The following is a 20,477-nucleotide window of genomic DNA, read 5'->3' as shown; positions in this document are numbered from 1 at the left end:
TTGAGACATAATTCACATACCATACAATTTACCCAAAGTGTACAGTTCACTGGCTTTTAGTATTTTCACAGATGTGCAACCATCACCGTAGTCAATTTGAGAACATTTTCATCACCTCAGAAAGAAGCCCCATAACCCTTTAGCTACCCCGCCTTGTCTTTCTGTCTGCCCTGCCCCCTCCTGTCGACTCTGAGCGACCACCGATCTTTCTGTCTCTATAGACTTCCCTGTCTGGACTTTCACGTGAATGGAGTCATATAGCACGTGGTCTTTTGTGACTGGCTTCTTATACTTGGCATGATGTTCTTCAAGGTTCTTCTGTGTTATAGTGTCTATCTGTGCTTCGTTCCTCTTGGTGGCAGGAAGCATAACTTATAGTGTTCACGAGTGAAGCCTGTCTTAGCAGCTCCTTCTGACCCTCGTCTGACTATAGGAGGAGGCCCTGTATTCTGAGAGCTTGCCCAGCACTGGTGTGTGTGTATCACCCTCACAGCAGTGGCACCATGGTGTCCTCAGTAGCGTGGGTGGTGAAGCGGCCAGGAAACCTGTAGAGAATGTGGGAGGAGCCTGGAGTCCCAGCTCTGGCCCTCCTCGCGGCTGGGCATGCGGGGAGGTGATGGTCCCTGGGCCCTTCGCAGCACTGCTGTACTCTTGTCCACAGGATGGACCAGGAATTCTCCCGGAGGCTCAGCATGTCTGAAGTCAAGGATGACAGCAACACCGCAAAGACGCTCTCGGCAGCTGCACGCAGATCCTTCTTTCGAAGGAAACATAAGCATAAACGCAGCGGGTCCAAAGATGGGAAAGACCTCCTTGCCTTGGACACCTTTTCCAACGACTCCATTCCACTCTTTGAAGGCAAGTGGCTGGGCTGGCTTTCTCCAGCAGGCTCGCAGGATGAGGTGTGCTGTTGACCACAGAAGCCTCACCACAGTGACTTAAACAAGATAGAAGTTTGCTTTGCTTTCGCACATAACTGATCTAGGGATGTGTGTCTGGGTTGGGATGGTGGTGCTACTGTCTTCAGAGTGTTTACCACCTGTAGGGTGTGGCTTCCATCCTCAAGGTCTCCCCATGGTCATTGCAGCTTCTGCCATCACATCCACGTTCAGGCAGTAGGGAGGAGGAAGGGGCACGGCAAAAGTGTGCCTCTTTAAACAGCTTACCTGGAAGCCCCACCCTTGGTCTCCCACTTATTCCTCATTGGCCGCTCAGTCTGCGAGGGACGCTGAGAAGGCAGGACTTTCACTGATGACCTGCTGGCTTCAGTAACTAGCAGGTTCTGTTAGTAAGGAATAAAGGAAAGATGGGTATTGGGTGGGCAAAAAGCAGTCTCTGCCCAATGCATTGCTTCTAGTTTGTTTTTGGGTTATTACTGTCTGCTTGGTGGTGACCAAGGGCCACTGTGCAGATCTTTGGCCGTGTTTGGACTTACTCCTGTGTGTGTCCATTCTTTTTTTCTTATTTTTTTTTGGCCACGTTGGGTCTTCGTTGCTGCGTGCGGGCTTTCTCTAGTTGCGGCGCGTGGGCTTCTCATTGCGGTGGCTTCTCTTGTTGCGGAGCACGGGCTCTAGGCGTGTGGGCTTCAGTAGTTGTGGCGCGTGGGCTCAGTAGTTGTGGCTTACGGGCTCTTGAGCACAGGCTCGGTAGTTGTGGCGCACGGGCTTAGTTGCTCCGCGGCATGTGGGATCTTCCCGGTCCAGGGATCCAACCCGTGTCCCCTGCATTGGCAGGTGGATACTTAACCACTGCGCCACCAGGGAAGTCCCCTCCTGTGTCCATTCTTCCAAGATCCTCCCAGGGCCAGGCGCCGACCCAGTCCTGGAGTTGCGTATTAGGCAGCGTCAGACATCCTTTGGTAGATTGCCCCGTGGAAGGGTGCATTTGTCCTGTGAAGCAGGAGCCTCCTGTGAATGCTGCTCCGAGGACCCCCTTGTGTGTCCACTGTCCTAGAAGGTGTGCCCTCCCTGGTAGCAGGGTGTGGAGGTGGCAGTGGGCCTCAGAAGGTGGGACAGCTGGTTTCCTCCTCCTCAGCTTCCTTATTTATTGTTTCAGTTAGGGCCTTAGTCCCAGTGAGTTGAGTGAGTTCCACCTTTGTTCATGGCCCACGGGTCACTGTCAGTGAGGAGAGGGGTTGGCAAGCCATAGCCTATGGGCCAAGTCTGGCTGTTTTTATATGGCCTTCGAGCTAAGAATGGGTTTTTACATTTGTAAATGTAAAATAGACTATTCACCTTTTGGCAATAATAGTTGCTTGATTCTCCCTTCCCTTTTCTTCTGTAGACACCATCTCTGGTGTATTTGGTGTATGTCTAGTGGATGTCTTTGGAAAACAGCCATATGTCTAGTCTTCCTTTCAGTTCTTCAGTGGGTTTTTTTTTTCTTTCATTATGTATTTTGAAGTGGTCTTTAAATTGTTATTTCTAAATTGTTATATCTTACTGTTAAATTGACTCTTTTATCATTATGTCCTTTATGTCTAGAAATGTTTCTGGCCTTTAAGTCTATTTTGTTTAAGTATTATTATCACACCAGTTTTCTTTTGGTTAAGTGTTTGCATAGTTTGTCTTTTTCCATCCTTTTATACTTTTCTGTAGCTTTATATTTACATGGCTCTGTAGGCAGCATGTAGGGTTTTTTCAACCCACTGTGATACTTCATCTTTTTTCATTTTATTGATATATAATATATGTATAGAAAAGCGCACATACATCTACAGAAAAGTGTACATCCTGAGGCGTTTTCACAATTTGAACACACCTGTGACAATCTTTATCGTTTAATCAGAGTATTTAATCACTGATTAAATCATGACTGATACATTTACACTGATACATTTACATGTTCCGGTTTGTTTTCTGTTGTCCTGCCTGTTCTATGTTCCCTTCACTTCCTTTTCTTCCTTTTGGATTAATCAAGCATTTTTATTATTCTGTCCCCCCATCTGTTAGTTTTTAGTTAATCATTTTGTGTTACTCTTTGGTGGTGGGGGGGTGGATTACAGCAACCCTCATGATATATATCTCTGACTTACTGCCAACGTGAATCATTGCTTTGACCGCTTCTCTAATAATTCTAAAACATGAGAGCACTGTGACTTCTTTACCTCCCTCCCACCTTTTACATTATCATTTTCATTTTACATATATTTTAAATCCAACAGTGTTACTGATTTGAACGTCAGTTATTCACTTATATTTATCCTTTCCATTATTCTTCATTCCTTCCTGCAATTCTCTTTCCTTCTGATCTTTTCTTTCAGCTAAACACTCCCTTCAGCATTTCTTTTTTTCCCATCTTAACTGAGATATAACTGGCACATAATATTGTGTGAGTTTAAGGTGTACAGGATGATAATTTGATCGGTGTATATGTTGCAAAAGGTTTACCATAATAAGGTTAGTTTAACACATCCTTTACCTCATATAATTACCATTCTCTTGATGTTATTGTGACCTTCATCATTTCTTGCAATGCAGGTTTGTTGGTGACAAATTCTCTTTTTTTTTTTTTGGTCTATTTTCCCATCATTTTGGAGATTTTTCACTGGATATAGAATTTTAGATTGGTAGGTGGTTTTTTTTTTTTTTTTTTTTTTTTTGTGGTACGCGGGCCTCTCACTGTTGTGGCCTCTCCCGTTGCGGAGCACAGGCTCCGGACACGCAGGCTCAGCAGCATGGCTCACGGGCCTAGCTGCTCCGCGGCATGTGGGACCTTCCCGGACTGGGGCACGAACCCATGTCCCCTGCATCCGCAGGCGGACTCTCAACCACTGCGCCACCAGGGAAGCCCTAGATTGGTAGATATTTTACTTTTGCATTTTAAAGATATAATTCATTATCTTCTGGCTTTCATTGTTTATTCGTTTCCTGGGGCTGCTGTAACAAATGTCACAGACTTTGTGGTCAGCACAGCATACATTTATTCTCTCACAGTTCTGGAAGCCAGAAGTCCAAAATCAGTACCATTGGGCCAAGATCAAGGTGCTGACAGGTCCACACTCCCTTGGAGGCTCTAGGGGGGAATCTGTTAGGTCCATTGGTCTGTAGTGTTGTTCAAGTGCTGTTTCCTTATTGATCTTCTGTCTGGGTTGTACTATCCATAACTGAAAGTGGGGTATTGATGTCCCCTACTAATACTGTGTTGGTGTCTGTTTCTCCCTTCAGTTTCATCAGTGTTCACTTCACTTATTTGGGAATTCTAATGTTGGGTGCATATGTGTTTATGATTGTTTTATCTGTCTGGAGAAATGACTCTTTTATCATGCTATAATGTCCTTCTTTGTCTCTTGTGGCAGTTTTTGTCTTAAAATCTATTTTGTCTGATACAACTATGGTCACCCCTGCTCTCTTTAGGTGCCCGTTTGCATGAATTATTTTTTTCCTATCCTTTCACTTTTAGCCTATGAATGACCTTAGAGCTTAGGTGAGTCTCTTGTAGACAGCATATAGTTGGATCCTTTTTATTTATGTATTCAGCCAATCTACGTCATTTAATTGGGGCATTTAATCCATTTATATTTAAAGTAATTACTGACATGGAAGGACTTCCTATTGCCATTTTGTTAGTTGTTTTCTGTATGTCTTGTTGCTTTTTTGTCTATCTTTTCCTCCTTTGCTGCCGCCTTTTGTATTTCATTGATTTTTTTTTTATAGTGACATGTTTTGATTCCCTTCTCATTTTCCTTTGTGTATATTTTATAGATATTTTCTTTTTGGTTACCATTGCAGTTACATAAAACATCTTAAGGTTATAACAATTCGTTTTAAACTGATGGTAGCTTAATTTCAATCCTATATAAAAACTCTACTTTACATCTCTGGGATTCCACCCCCCCACCTCCTTTATGTTATGGATGATACCAATTACATCCTTTTTACATTATGTGAACATTAGCGTAGATTTATTATTACCTTTATGCTTTTGGTTTTAATATCTATACCAGTTTTAAAAGCAGTTTACATAACTACATTAGGTTACTTCCAGATTGTCTATTTGTCTGTATATTTACCCTTCCCAGGTAGATTTTTATTTTCTCTGGACCTCTGACCTTGTTGGATTTAGTGCTTGCGAGATGTTCTGTAGCCCCCCTATGATTCTGTAACTATGAGGACTTCCAACAAAGCAGATTATTCGGGGAGGAAAAGGAATCTTCTAAATTGGTGCCCCTCAGTGTGGAATGTTAATAATCATTCAGGGAGAAGATGATTCTGTTCAAGTTAAGTTGAAGACATAGTGACTTAGTGTCTGTACACAGGGCAATGGATAAATAGGTGCAGGGCGTCCATCCCGTAGGGTGTTCAAAAGGAGTTAGGGAGATCAATGTGCATCACCAGGGATGCGGTTCGGAAGCATAAGACTGAGTAGAAGAGGGAGTTGCGGAATGTCGCATGTGTCATGTATTTTTGCATGTATCACGATACAAAAATGTATCTTGTCATTTTTGTTGAGCACATGGAAATACATAACATATTTTCTAGGTATTTTGAGCCCGTAAAAGTCAACAAGTAAGAATGACATCTGGAAGAGGATGTACCTTATATCCTTATAACCAACTATGATGGTGGTTATGAGGAAACTGTTGAGGACCAGGACTGGAGAAGAGGTGTTGGAGAGGATGCCTGGCTTTATCTGTAATGTTCAGAGTTTTAAAAGAGGGGATGTTTTTATCTCTTCCTGGAGGAAGTTTTTTGCCCTGGCACTCCACAGAGCCTTCAGTCAGAAGTGTGCGGGGGTCTTGGATAGTCAGTGTGATCACCAAACCCTCCCCCTGCTTTGATAACGGATCATCTGGTCAGCAGGTTGAGAAATGCTGTTTAGGAAGCCATATAGATGTGCCTGGATAATCATCAGACCGAAAAAATGCATGCGGTTCTGCCTGTGAGCTCGGCGTTTGTGGAGCTGAGGCTGCACCGAGCACCGCCCTGTGTGTTCACCTCTAAAGCTCTGCCTCTGGTCCGTCTTTCTTCATCTCCTAGTCACGGGCCTTCCAGGCCGGACCTGTCATTGACCCTTCCTCACAAGCCCACCTCAGGCGACCCTCACCTCAGCTCTGCCCCTCCTCATCGCCACTCCCACCCCCCAAGGGTGAGGCTTCCTGTCCTGCTGCCTGGAGCTGGCAGGCAACTCTTGTATGGTTGTCTTGTTTCTTACCTGTTGCCGTCTGTGAGCCTGGTTAGAGCATGAGCTCTGCAGTGGCAGGGACTGTGCTTTCTACTCTTTTTAAAAGTGTTTCCGAGATGCCAGCACAATGATTGGTACAAGGGAGGTGCCAAGAAGATATTTGCGTGCTGGTTTTTTAGGCGGTCACTTCCTGCAAGGATTTTTTTTATTCATTTGGTGGAAGGAGAGGTTTTTACTACATGCATCAGCTAGGATATTGGTTTGACTGCTGTAACTGAGACCAGACAACAATGGCTGAAGCATGATAAGAAGCTTATTTCCCTGCCACATAGAAGTCTGAGCTGGTGGGGGGAACCCCTGGGAGGCAGCTCTGTTCTGGGGATCATAAGGGAGCCAGGTCCCTTCTGTCCTGTGGCTCTGTCATTTCCTGAGGGTTGTTCTCATCTGCAGGATCAGAGCTGGCTCACTGCACCCGGTCCTGTCCATTTCAGCTGATGGGAAGGGGGAGAGTTTGCTCACCCCATGGGGCAGGCCTGGGTCACATGACCACACCTACCTCAGGGGAGGTTACCTCTCTAGAGAGTAGAGAATATATACTAGGGGTCAGGGGAGGGCGCATTGGACACATACGGAAGAATTTGAGCAGGATGAAGTGCTGCAGTGTCTTGGGTGTCCGTGGAGCAGGGACACTGTGCTGGACTCCAGGAGCGGCCGTGCCCTGGTGTGCCCAGGATGTGGGACTCTCAGTGCCACAACTGGGCAAGTCCCAGACAAACCAGGGTGAGCTGGGTAGCTGGCTCCGGATTTGTGGAGTGAAGGAGGTGGGCCTCCCTGGGGTAAGCAAGGTCAGGGGAGCAGTGGGTCCCCAGCCCCTCCGTCTGCTCCAGGTGGGTGTCCATGACACTGCTCCCCTCTCTCCCTCAGATTCGGTGAGCCTTGCCTATCAGCGGGTCCAGAAGGTGGACTGTACCTCCCTGAGGCCCGTCTTGATCCTGGGGCCTTTACTGGATGTGGTGAAGGAAATGCTCGTGAACGAGGTGCCCGGCAAGTTCTGCAGATGCCCCCTTGGTAAGGGATGCCCTCGTGCCTGCTGGGCTGTGTCTGTTCCTGTGTTTGTGTTCATCCCCCTGTTCCCGGGGACGGATCCCAGGATGTTTCAGAGTCCCATGGACTTGGCTCAGATCAGTGTGCAGCCTCTGGTTCTTTGTCCAGGAGCGAAGACAGTAGGGCTGGGTTCCTAAAGTCTCTTCTGCACAGCGTTCCTCCTGGCACGTGCAGTGACGGCTCATGGTGCCAGGGCCTTCCTGATTCCTGTGTCTATGCTTTGCAGAGGTGATGAAGGCCTCCCAGCAGGCCATCGAGCGGGGCGTCAAAGACTGCCTGTTTGTCGACTATAAGCGGAGGAGCGGCCACTTTGATGTGACCACAGTGGCTTCCATAAAGGAGATCACAGAAAAGGTACCTGTTGCTTCAGACCAAGGGATGGGGCCGCCTCTCTGAGTCCGGGGTTTGGACCCCAGTGTGTGTGTCCGGGCTCTGTACCTTTGCACATCTGCCCTGCATGTCTCTCGGACCTTCATGAGCTCGCCTGTGTCCTGTTAGTCTGAGTTAACCTACTGGGGGCTGGCCCCCATTGCTTCTTGTGCTTCCGCTTTCGTGAGTAGGAAGCTAGTCCTGGGCAAAAGTCACCCTGTGCGTGTGTCACCTCTCCCTCTCTGAGGGGCTCTGACGAGAGCTTTGAACTCTAGGAAAGGCCCCTCACAGGGGTTTCTACAACAGGGTCCCAGAATGCATCTGCTGAGCTTGTGTGCTGAGCTGATGTGCCTTATTCTAGGGACAGGGGCACAGCTTCCATCAGGGCCACGACCCTGAAAGGATAAGAGCCGTTGCCATGTGCCTTTAGGTTTGTGAACACGCTGGGGTCTATTTGCCAGATAGTATGAGGGGAAGTGGGGAAATCTTTTGGAAAAGCATCCCTCACAAGTCTGAGGATGTGGGCGCTTTCTGGGCTCCATCCTTCCTGGGTGGTCAGTTTACCTCGCCAGGCTTTGGATCCTTCCTGTTACGTGAGGGAGTTGACTTCTTACACCTGTCAGTGCAGACTGCCCAGTTGAAGTGGACGAGCTCCAGTCAGAGGTGCCCCAGGATGTCAGAAAGCCTGCCAAAGGGTGGACCCCCTCAGTGGAGCTTTCAGGGGTCAGGGAGAACCACAGGCAGGGTGCCCGTGGCCTGCCTTTGGCTCATACTCTGCCTGGAGGCTCAGGGGATCCATGGGATGCATTTCAATCACAGCCACGCAAAGACCCACACACTCCCCGCTCCCCTGCTTCAGCCCCCCGCCGAGTCTCCGTATCTTCTTTTGCCCAGACTGGCAGAAGTAAGGTTCCTGAGGCCAGGTCGGGTAGCGCTTCAGGAAGTTCCTATATCTGGGTAAAGGCAGGAAAGGGAGTTTGGAGTGGGGTCGTCCAGACCCCGCTTGGCCCTGGTTCCCAGCCTGGACCATCATCACAGCTGACGGCTTGTGGGGAGAGATTTTCCCAGATGAAGTTTCCCCTCCGTGTATCATGTGTGGTCTTAACGAAAGACTGGTTTTGCTGCCTTGTTCGTTGGTAGAACCTTGTATGTTCACTTACAGGGCAAGGCAGGGCAGTGTCAGGGGAGGGGTGGGGCCCATCGGTGTCAGAGGAAGGCTGGTGTGTCCAGTGCTCCCGAGGCCCCGGCCCCGCACCCGCCCAGGTATTCACTCTCTCCCTCCCCCCAGAACCGGCACTGTCTCCTGGACGTCGCCCCCCACGCCATTGAGCGGCTGCACCACATGCACATCTACCCCATCGTCATCTTCATCCACTACAAGAGCGCCAAACACATCAAGTAGGTGACAGGCTCCTCGGGGGCTTGGCTTGGGGCCTTGCTGGGGAGGCACTGCTGGCTCAAATCCGTGGGACGAGGGGCCCCTTGGCCTTGAAATAGGCATCCCATGTAGGAGCGGCCTTCCGCCTCGAGCCCGCATCTCACACTGAGCCAGGCATGTGAACCCAGCACAGCCCTCCCTCCACACCACTCTCCGTGCTGTTTGGATGCTGCCACCGCTCCCTGAGGAGGTCCAGCTTTGTCTGCGTAGCTCCCCTCCTGACCCCCAGCCCCTTTTCCCTTCTCCTGCGTCTCAGCTGGACATTCACAACAACACAGGAACTGGGTGGCCTGGCCTGGGTCCAGCTCTGCCAGGAGCTGGCTTGTGGTGTGGATGGGCCTTTGCTCCCACTGGGCTTGAGTTTCTGTGTGGGTTGGGCTAACGGCTTGCCAAGGCCCTCCTCCACTTTGCCTTTCTGTGCTTCCAGGCTTCTGATACCTGCACTCGGGGGCCAGCTGAGGTGTCTGGTCTCTGTGTGCACACACTCGGGTTCCCACCTTCCCCCTCTCTGCCCGGAGCTCCCCGTGGAGCCTGCAGGCTGTGCTTTACCAGGGGAGCACATGGGGGCCCTGTGGTGGTGGAGACCCCTGTTACTCTGGACAAAGAAGCAAAGAGGAGGGAGGGCCTGGGGGGAGGTGAGAAGCTCAGCCTGGTTCCCTGGATGTCCCAACAGGGAGCAGAGAGACCCCATCTACCTGAAGGACAAGGTGACTCAGAGGCATTCCAAAGAGCAGTTTGAGACGGCTCAGAAGATTGAACAGGAGTACAGCAGGTTCTTCACAGGTAGGTGTGCATCAGGCCTGGAGAGGAGCAGCAGGCAGTGGGGATGGATACAGGCTTCCCAAGGACGTCCTTCTTAGAAGTGGTAACAGCCCGCACTTCCGGGGAGCCTGGTGGATGCCGTCACAGTGAGCACTTTCATCACAGATGGTCTCATGGCAGGCACAGGGCAGCGTCAGGAAGTTGCAGGTCCAAAGGTAAAAGTTCACTAATTCTGGCCTTGGGTCACAACCTGGCCCTGTGTGGCGGCTGCACAGGCGCCATGTAGCGCAGCTCCAGCGTTCCCTGGGCGGGTAGCACGGCGGTGGTGGCTGTGACCATCTGTCCCCAGCACCTTCCAGGTCAGGCCAGTTTTGCAGTGAAGTTTGAAGATAAGCTTCACCTTTACTATCTCTGGTCTTTGAAACAAAGCAAACCAGAAGAAGCAGGGTTCCAGTTTACCAACTGCCATTTTACTTTGTGACTTTCAATTTCTTCCATAAAATCAGTCATTTGTAGGGGGCATAATAACACTGTGGCCACAGAGAGGTGGAGACAGTGATTTTAATGAACTTGTAGAGAGTGTTGTGATCTAGTTTGGCGCTTCTCATGCAACATTTGGCCTCAAAACCCAGCCTTGGTGCTTCTGTCTATGTATGTGTTATGTGTGTTTGTGTCTTAATTTCCAGTCCATTACAGACCAGTATTTCAGTCAGATACATTAACAATTACTAGAGAAAAGAACATTCAAAACTCCAAAACTTAACAAAATACGAGCCTTGACTTTTTGTTAGATTCAACAGATGTAAAATTACTCTGTCACGTTTCCATAGCAGTTTCTAAACCCTCGCTGTCCATTTCTGTGGCAAGCAGCCAGCGCTCGGCGCTGTTCCGTGGAGCCCGCAGAGAGCCCTGGTCTAGTGTCTGCCGGGCTGTGGTGCTGAAAGCCTGCAGAGCAGGCCTGAGCCAGAGCTGGAGACATTCCATCATCTTTGCTGGGAATCTTCTCTGGGCCATGGGATGCCCAGCTTCCGAGACCCAACCTTGTCACCTGTAGAATCCTGCTGCCGATTGGACCATCACAACACAGCCCAGACTGCCTTCCACTGTGCTGGGACTCCCCATTGCATGACTAGGCAAAGCAGCCCAGAGCATCCTTGCAGTGGGGCCTGGCAATTCATGTGTGTGGTCAGATCCTGTCATCCCTGTTACAGGGACCAGGGCAGCCTGGCAAAATGGGACACCAGCCTTCATTTGAGCGTAAAATTTTAACATCCTATGGAACAGTTGCCGAGAGGGATAGGTAAAAAGCCGAAGTGGTTTGCACTCAACTATTTTTTCTTTTCCAATTTCTTACTGATGGAAGAGAGTGAGGCGGGAGTGGGGCAGGAGGGCCAAGTAGCTCAAAACAGGCAGAACGCCAGGAAGAGTAAAAGATGTGTTTATTTGCCTTCACCCTGGGGTCTTCCTCTGGGCCAATGACGTGTGTGTTTGGGGGCTCTCTTGCAGGGGTCGTCCAGGGAGGAGCCCTGTCGAGCATTTGCGCTCAGATCTTGGCAATGGTCAATCAAGAACAAAATAAAGTCCTGTGGATCCCAGCCAGCCCTCTCTAGAACTTGGTGCTGGGGATGGCTGCAGCTTGGCCGCCGGCGTGACTGCCTGGCTCAGCCCTTTTTAGCGACTAAAGATAGACGTCTCTGTATATAAACGTGAAGGGGAAGGATCCATGAAGCAGGACTCCAGAAGCACCTCCTTTGTAGACAAGAGGGCCGCTGACTCTATTCCTCTCCCTCGTGCGCTGTAAGACAGAAGACTCTGTAGAGGGGCTCGACACCAACCTTTCTCGTAGCCAGCTCGTCAGAGATGCTGCAAAGAGAACCTTTCAGATCACAAGTTTACAAGCCTTTTCTAAGTATTCGGTTGTTGATGTTTACTTGAACGGCTCCATGTTGTCGCTGCCCAGCCCCTGCCCTTTCCTCACTGTCGCTTTGGTGTTGGTTTTGTGCCTGTTTTCAGCGAGACGACTCTGGAACCTCGCTGGGGGCCGCTTTGCTTTGGGAGGTTCTTGTCAGTGGGACCAGAGCTTTGACAAACTTCATGCTCCTTGGTGGCACCTCTCCTGGAAGGACCTGCAACTGCGGACGCTTCGACCATCGGCGGGCGCGGAACCAGTGCCTTTGTGGGGCAGACTCTCCAGCGGCAGTGTACTCCCCTCCTGCACAGAGGAGGGCGACTCGGGCCGTCCTGCGGACGCGTCCCTCAGACTTTGTCCCCTGCCCTCTGCGTCCTCTTCTCGTCCACCTGCGTTCATTATTCCAGCGTTCTCTCTGGTCCTCGGAGCTTCATGGGTTCACTGTGACACCGCCAGTTCCAGGCAGGGTGTTAGGCTGGGGCTGATGCATGCCACTGGGTCCTCTTTAGGTTCTGTGAATCGTGACAGCCTTTACCAGTGCAGATTTTGCAGGGTAATTCCTAAGCGCTCTAGAGTGGGGCGGGCACATCAGCTCTACTTGATATAAAAACATTTCAGACTTTGAGCAGAGAACTCTTAGGGAAGCTTAAGGATTAGTGCAGTCACTGTCAAAACTCAGAAAAAGAGAAACTGGGATCTATCTAGTCTTGGCTCCAGCGCTTACAGCATGAGCAGTGCTCCACGAGGATGGCTTTGTTTGGGGTTTGTGTGTCTTTTTTTTTTTTTTTTTAACCGCTTCTGACGCTGGATGTTTCTGGCTGAAGGTTTGATCTGGTTCCTCCTTAAACTGTGCGTCCTCTTAATAATAGGTACTGTACGGGGCTCCGGGTAAGTGTCACTGGGGTAGGACCTCTATTTTAATACTGTTCCTAACATTTCATTTTACTAGCAAGAAATCGCCGATTTCATTTTATTCTTTGTAATTCTAGACACTAGATTATAGTTTAGCCATAGTGACATTTTTTAAAAAGGGATATATTTTCTTGCACAGTTGTTCGAAAATAGACACGTTTCAGCCCTCAGTGCTGCCCTTCGTTTCACAGGTACACGCGTTCTGGCTCAGACAACTAGGACCCCCTGCAGGCTGTCGAGGGGTCTCACTGGCGCCCTGCGGGGCTGCTGCTCTGGGCGGCGGGGGTGGGACGGTGATGGTACAGTGTGCACAGGTACTGTTCGGACAGACTGGGATTTTCTGTACTAAAACCTTCCTTTGTATCGAAAGTTAAATAGACTTTAGTACAATAAAGGTCAATTTCTGTAACTTGTGGTGGTGAAGAGGCCTGCATTCATTTCGTTTCCACCTTTCCCTGCTTCCTGCCCTCTCTTTGTTCCTAAATTTGAGGCAGCCTTCCTCCCCGGCGGCAGGTGGCTGGAACTGGCTGCCGTGTGAGGTTCTCGCCAGCTCTCCTGATGGTCAGGAGCCCCTCTTCCCTGTGGCCTCAACCCCTCTGACTCTCTCCTTCCCTCTCATGTGTCCCTCTGTCCAGCAGAGCTGTGGGTAGTGCTTACAGCCAGGCAGCTGATTTGTGCAAGATTCAGATCCTAATCTGGGGGCTCCCGTTCAGATCTGCAGGTTTGGGCTGGGCCGAGAAAAGCAAAGGGGGTTTGAAGGACGCCATTATCCCCTCATGTTCTCAGTCAAGTCCCTGTCTGCCAGGGGGTGAGGCCCAGACCGGGCCCCCGGGGTGAAGAAGGCAGAGCCTGGCCCAGGGGCTGTAGTGCAAGACCACCCACAGCTCTCCTGGGTAGCCACTTTGGGCCTGAAAGTCTGTTCCAGGGTGGCAAGAAGGCTGGGAGAAGTGGCCAGGAGGCCAGGGCTGCCTCACTAGCGCCCCAAGGCCCACTAGAGCCCTCCTCCTCTGCTCTGTTTGCTTGGAGGAGCTTGAGGGCAGACTCTCGTGGACAAGCCTCACACTGCACCAGAGGCTGGGCCAGCGGGGGCAGACTCGGCGCCAGTGCCTCCCTGGTCATGGCCCACGGGTGCAGCTCCACTGTGGACCCTGCAGTCTCACCTGCAGGTCCCTCTGGCCTTGCCTGCAGCCACAGGAGTCGCCGAGCTGCGTCGGACTGTGACCATGGAGAGGAGGGGAGGGCCTGTGCAGCTGGCCGGGTCCCAAGCCCGCCACTCCTCAGCCTGTGTGAAGCCAGCCACAGGGTCGCCTACATCTTCTTGACAAACTCAGCACTGACCTTGGGGGAGGGGGTGCACCGTGGCCTGGATCCTGTGACCCCACCCAACAAACGCTTGTTTTAGGAAATGGTTTCTTTTAAAAGAGGTCCATGACGATGCCAAAGCCATAGCAGCTCACACTTGTTGCATTATGAGTGATTTTTATTTTCTTCTTTAGACTTTTCTGTACTTTCCAAGTTTTCTACAGGAAACTTGGTTTTCTTTTACAATTGCAGGGTAAAACCGCTACACCTCTTTAAACGGAGGGCAGTTAGGTCGCTGAGCTCATAGACTGCTTGTTTCTGGATGCGCCGAGGCCTTGCAGGGCTGCCCCTGGGACACCGCTGAGTGGCACTGGGTTGGGGCGGGGGTGTGCAGTTGTGTTTGTCTCTAAACCATGCAGAGCCCAGACAGGGGCTGGAGGTGCGCAGCCTTTGCCCCCAGTTGGTGTCTGTCTCACGCAGGCTCAGATCCTTCTGGAAAGGCAGAGCTGACTTTCAACTCCAGCCTTGAGGCCTTGGACAGATCTCGCCGGGGCCTCCAAAGACAGTGCAGACGAGATGACCCCTGAGGCCCCCTCCCATGCTGACATCTGCGTTATGGGTGGGGAGTGGGACTTCCCTCCTGGCCTTGCAGAGGCTGAGCAAAACCCCAGCTCTGGGAGCCTTGGCACACGTGACTTTCTGAGACTGGAGGAGTCCTTGACGCCTAATGCGCAGGAGCAGAAACCGAAGGGGTCTGGACCAGGAGCCAAGCACTGGCCCAAAGTCTTGGGCCTCTCTGGCCGGAACAAGGCTCTGAGGCTGACCAAAGTGGCTGGACAACTGGAGTTTGGGGCTGGGAAGCTGAGCTGCCGCCCCTCTCGGGGTTGACAGGGCAGAGGGCCACCCGGATCACGGATGCCAAGGACAGACGGAGAGAAATACGAGGAATTGCCGGGTGGGCTGCAGAGCAAGCATGATCTCACCGTTGGGAGTGTGGCTGGCATGGGGACGATCATCTTCTTGCAGGGGATGGGGCTCCGAGGCCCGAGCCTGGACAGCCGGGCCTTCTCCCTGCTCCCTTCTGCTGCTCTTCTCCCTGTGGCTTTCCTGGACCTTATTTCAATCGTGCATACTCTTTCTTTAATGTGCTCGTACCTTCCAGAATGTAGTCTCTCTGGCTTCTTGATGGTTTCCCCTTCAGTTCTCCTTGCTATTATGAGTTTATATCTTTTTTTCCAACCATGAAATGTGTCATACATACAGAAGAGCATATACAGTATAAATATACGGTCTAAAGAATAATGAAATGGACAGTGCGTCCACTGTTAAGGAACACTACCACTACCGTAGAGGCCATCTTAACACCCAACAGTAGCTGAATTCTCCACCTTTTCCCCCAAAGTAAGCACTGTACTGACTTGTGGTTTAATGATTTCCTTGCTTTTTTTTTTTTTTTTTCTATTTTCACCCCCAGTGGAGGTGTTTTGAAACAATGTCGTGTGTGGTTTTGAAAACACTGGGCCTCAAGCACACACTGAGCTGTGAGGGCACAGGGCAGCGCTGCCACTGTTCGATGACATTGGCCAGACAATATAATGGGCTCTCTGGGGCAGGGCGAGCCTCCGCTTCCCTGGGAACTTTGAAGAGCCCTTTCCCCTTGGGGAAGTCAGTGAGCAGGGACTTGAATGAGTCCTGGGGATCCCGGGGCTGCCACACTCGGGGTGTGTGGCCGTGCTGTGTCTGGCAGAAATATGGTCAGAGGGCGTGGACCGCTGACTGCAGTTTTCAGGCTCACCACAGCCGTCCTCTGGATTTCAGCAGTAAGACAAAGCTGAGCACGTCTGTGGGAGGAAATGCTGGTTTCTCTTGCTGATCTGGAGAGCAGGAAGGTCTCCAGCTCATGCCGATAAAAACCTAGGAGAAATAAGACCCAGGGCCGGGATCACCTTAACGTTCTGTTCTTAGCTGAGCCCTATGAAACGAGCAGAGACTTTGCTGCTAACATCTGTGGGCATTTCTATCTGGAGTCCCTGCTCCAGACCAGACTTCTTGTCCTCTTGGTCTGGTGCCAGCCCTCATCCTGGTACCTCCTCTACTTTCCTGAGAATTTCCTGGGAGTTTTCTTGATTTCTTTCTTTGAGTTTCCTCTCCTCTCTTTTGATGGATCTCCTGTTTCTTGTGCTGCTTGTGAGGAGAAAGGATTAACCCCTGATCCGAATTCTTTCTTCAGAGGAAGATGACTCCATTTACCTTCTCCTAGGATTGTTTTCTAGAAAAGTTCTGGATTAAGAAAAAGACAAGGTCTGTATTCACCATGGTCTGCTGATTGTTGCATCTGGGTTGGGAGGCCTGAGGGTCAAAGTAAAATAACAAATAACTTGCTGTTGGGTTTCCTCCTCATCCTCCCTCCTTTCTGGAGCTTCCATTATTTATACGTTGCACACCCTGGACAGAGTCCCTCAATTTCTGATCTCCTATTGGCATCATTTTGTCATTTTGCTCCTTTTTTTGAGGGAATTCACTCAGCTTTATCTTTCGAGCCCTTCTGTTGAGTTTTTCAGCTTTGCTATCCGGTTTTTAATTTCCAAGAATTCTTTCTGAATGTCATTTTTTTATATCATTCTATGCTTTTTTCTTGGCTATAATATCTTCTCACATCTGAAGATAGATATTTTTTCTTCTCACGTAATTCTAATTCCTCCAAGGTTTAGGTTTTTTAATTTGCTTGTGGCTTATTTATTTATTTTGTGGTCTGGGGGATACTGGGACTGGGGATACTGTATATTAGCGCTTTAATCTCAGGTATCAGGTAATCCTTTTATGTCAGCTAATGATTAATCATGGGCATTTGATTTAATGGTCCAGAACAAATGGGGAGGTGTGTAGTCTGAGTTTCTCTGTAGAGTGGCCTGGTTGGGCTACTCACTGGGGAATCTTAGTGATGGTCTCCTTAGGTCTGTCTTCAGATTCCCCAAAGGAGTCCTTTCACTTCTGATAGGATGGATCGGCCTGGAAGCATCCCTGAGCCCACTGGGGAAGAAGGCAGGGAGACTCTTTGCATTCAGGATTCAGTACGGCAGCATCCAGTCCCTTAGTCCTTTTCTCTGCAGTATGGTACCAGTTCTCTGATCTGTGCCTGGTGTCCCTAGTCCAGGAATCCTCTCTTACATTCTCCAGGCAAAAAAACCTCCCGGCTTCTTTAGCGTTGAAGGCAATGCGGTAGCCCTGTAGCTTGGATTGAACCATGCCTGCCCAGATTATCCAGGGTGCTCCCTTACTCTTTTTTTTAAAAATTAATTTATTTATCTTTGGCTGTGTTGGATCTTCGTTGCTGTGCACGCGGGCTTTCTCTAGTTGTGGCGAGCGGGGGCTACTCTTTGTTGTGGTGCGCAGGCTTCTCATTGCGGTGGCTTCTCTTGTTGCGGAGCACGGGCTCTAGGCACACGGGCTTCAGTAGTTGTGACACGCGGGCTCAGTAGTTGTGGCTCGCGGGCTCTAGAGCGCAGGCGCAGTAGTTGTGGCACACAGGCTTGGTTGCTCCACGGCATGTGGGATCTTCCCGGACCAGGGCTCGAACCCATGTCCCCTGCATTGCCAGGCGGATTCTTCATTACTGCGCCACCAGGGAAGCCCAGCCCTTACTCTTAATGTTGACTGATCGGGGCTTTAATCACATCTGCAAAATGCCTTCACAGTAACACCCAGCTGAGTGTTTAACTGAATAACAGGACTGTGGCCTAGTCAAACTGACACATCAAAAGAACTGTCACAGGGCTTCCCTGGTGGTGCAGTGGTTGAGAGTCCGCCTGCCGATGCAGGGGACACGGGTTCGTGCCCCGGTCCAGGAGGATCCCACATGCCGCGGAGCGGCTGGGCCCGTGAGCCATGGCTGCTGAGCCTGCGCGTCCAGAGCCTGTGCTCCGCAACGGGAGAGGCCACAACAGTGAGAGGCCCGCGTAACGCAAAAAAAAAAAAAAAAAAAGAACTGTCACAGTGGGTTTACCAATAACTTACCTAACCAGTTCCCAACAAATGGGCATTCAGATTAAGTTTACTGTTGTTGTGTTTGTATATAGACTCACTTAACTTGATAGAAGCTTCTGTGTTGGGTTTATGGCTTACAGATAGGACATCAAGGCTTTGGGCAAGTTATAGGAGATTGCCCCAGCCCTTTCTTTTTGCTACGTTGCCTTTGGGATAAAAGCAGACTTGTGCTTAGTTTGGAGATGATCTTAGCTTCTCACAGATGCTACCTGCTCTGAGGAAGTTAACCATCTAAGAAGCTGCTTTATGCATACTTATGTCAAAGATGGACAGAGATGCCCTGAGGACTAAGCGACTGTGGGACTAAGAAGAGGGGCTAGCCGGCCCAGATGCCCACCTGCAGTCTGGACTGGAGGGTTCTGTGGGGCCAGGCTGCCCCCGAGCACATCATGGGTTGTGGCTGGCATCTGCCATGCATCTCAGAACACACAATGATAATGAACAGAATCAAACAAAACCTGCTTTGAGCCCAGCAACGGTGTGTGCTGGTGTTGGTTCTCCATGGAAATAAACATGATAAATCTAAACTTGTAAGACATTTTGCTAGAAATGACAGTGGCTATTTTTGACCAACAGCTTATTTTTATTAAGATTATCTGCTAATAATTAGAGTGAAGATAATATATGTTTAATTTGTACATTTTACAAGTTTACATTTTCCTTGAAGTACAGTAAGTTGTTTTTACATTTTTGTGTTTGAAATATGTTAAATACTTCTGATAACATTTTATAATTTCTAAACAACTCCCTTGTTCCTAAAAACCAGTGTATTTTTTAAAGTTAGCTTTTGTGACATCCTGTGTCATCTCTTGTTTCTGTGTGTTGCAGGGTCTAGACTAAGCAGGTGATTCTCTAGGATGCTGCTGCTTGAGGTCATCTTCATTTATGGGAAGTACAATTGTTTGTTTAAAACCAAAAATCTCAGAGTTGAATCTGAAAGGCATGTGTCTGTACAAGAAGGTCCTTGTTTCAGGTTACAGCCCAGGTAATTGGCCCTCTAAAATGCAGAAGAACATGGGATGGAAACCCATCAGAAGAGCTTCTCTGGGTCCCTCGCAGGCTGCACACTCGTTTCCCCAACAGTCCAAGGTTGAGGGCCCAGGCATTGGGGAACTCGAGACTATTGGCCTCCATGCCAAAGCAGTGCTTCATCCTTCAGTCCTGTAAGAGCAGACTTGACCTCCTATGGGATATATGGGTTATATGATGCTCTTGACGCTGCTGGTATCCCCAAGAGGTCAGGCATTACTGCTTACCATCCGACGACCCAGTCAGCAAGAGTCAGAGCGACAGCCATTCCGCACAGGATGGGAGCTCAGGATGACAGGCAGTTGAAGTTGCATTGATATGTACATGTGTTTCTGATACATTCTTCAGCATTGTTGTCGGATCTGCAGAGAAGATCATTGCCAGTACTGATCACCTTCCAAGAGCATGAAGGCCTTTATGGTGTCTGTCCACAAGCAGGACTCTTGACCAAGTCAGCAATCTGATCACTTACAGCTCTGCCCCAAATATCGACTGGATCAGCGTGCAGCCCTGAGTCATCCTCGTAGTGGCCGCCATCATGAAGTCACTCCAGTCCCCAGGGAAGTTACTAGCTGGGCAAGTCAAGATGTGGCTGCATTGCCCAGACAACAGCAGCTAATGCAGTTAGGGGGTACCAAGACCACTGTAGGGATGGGGCAGTTGCAGCCCCCCATGCGGCAGAGATTCAACCACTCTTGGCTGCAGAAGAAGAGGTTAAGGCCCATAAGTAGGCACTATCAGCTACCCCGCAGGGATTAAACTCTCATCCAAAAGGTTTCCTGAACTCCCTACAGCAACCAACTGGTGAGACAAGAAGCACTCACCATCACGTGCTAGGTTCAAAGCCCTGGAAGGACACCAGGAGCTACAGTCACAGCACCCAGGCTTGTCACTGCCTCTGCTGGCAGGATTGAGCACGTGGGCTCTAATTAGGGGTGAAGACACCCCCAGGAGGCAGTCAGTGCCCTCAAGCCAGTTCAGATAGTTGGATATGAAGCTGAACCAGTCTTTGGGGGGAAAAAAATGCAGGGATGAGAAGAAGCCAGAAGCCCACAGTGGGGGAGTTGCATGTCCCCCTGTCCTGAGCACCCTCCAGCCAAGGATTCTTGGATTCTTTGTTGTGGTTTTGCCCCTGCAGGCCTCAGGTGACCCTGTAGGACCAGGTGGAGGCCTGTCTTCCCTATGGCATGAAAGAACATGGCGTGAAACACATCAGTGATGGAGTGGGGGATGGGTGGATAAAGCGTTTCAGGATTCCAGTGGGTGGGACTGAAAGTGCCTCTTTGGCTTAGAAGACCCTCTCTGGAAGGATTTGGTGATCAGATCTTGGAGTTTTGTGTTTTTTTTTCTTTTCCTCTTTTTGCTTCAAAAGTAGAAAAGACAGAAAAATGTATACACTGAGATGTCTAATTCCACTCCTCATCCCAGAAAGATAACACATTTTTTATGTTTCTCTTTACTGCTTCTTGATGCAGATACCAGCTA

General features: G+C 49.8%; 1 protein-coding gene across 3 annotated transcripts in view; it reads left to right on the top strand.

The window, feature by feature from the left end:
* The window catches only part of DLG5 (discs large MAGUK scaffold protein 5), a gene marked incomplete at both ends in the record, with an annotated part of 121,181 nt that extends 109,775 nt beyond the window's left edge, over window positions 1-11,406 (top strand). For all 3 annotated transcript variants that reach the window (XM_079717489.1, XM_079717487.1, XM_079717488.1), the window contains 6 exons: window positions 662-858; window positions 7,048-7,191; window positions 7,454-7,581; window positions 8,885-8,994; window positions 9,708-9,817; window positions 11,303-11,406. In XM_079717489.1, the coding sequence (XP_079573615.1) occupies window positions 662-858; window positions 7,048-7,191; window positions 7,454-7,581; window positions 8,885-8,994; window positions 9,708-9,817; window positions 11,303-11,406 (793 nt within the window). The remainder of the gene's footprint in view (window positions 1-661; window positions 859-7,047; window positions 7,192-7,453; window positions 7,582-8,884; window positions 8,995-9,707; window positions 9,818-11,302) is intronic.
* Between the last annotated feature and the right edge of the window lie 9,071 nt (window positions 11,407-20,477).

Source organism: Hyperoodon ampullatus (assembly GCF_949752795.1).
Source record: "Hyperoodon ampullatus genome assembly, chromosome: 1".
Taxonomy (NCBI): Eukaryota; Metazoa; Chordata; class Mammalia; order Artiodactyla; family Ziphiidae; genus Hyperoodon; species Hyperoodon ampullatus.
Note: the sequence above shows the minus strand (reverse complement) of the source record. Positions and strands in the feature narration are given on the sequence as shown.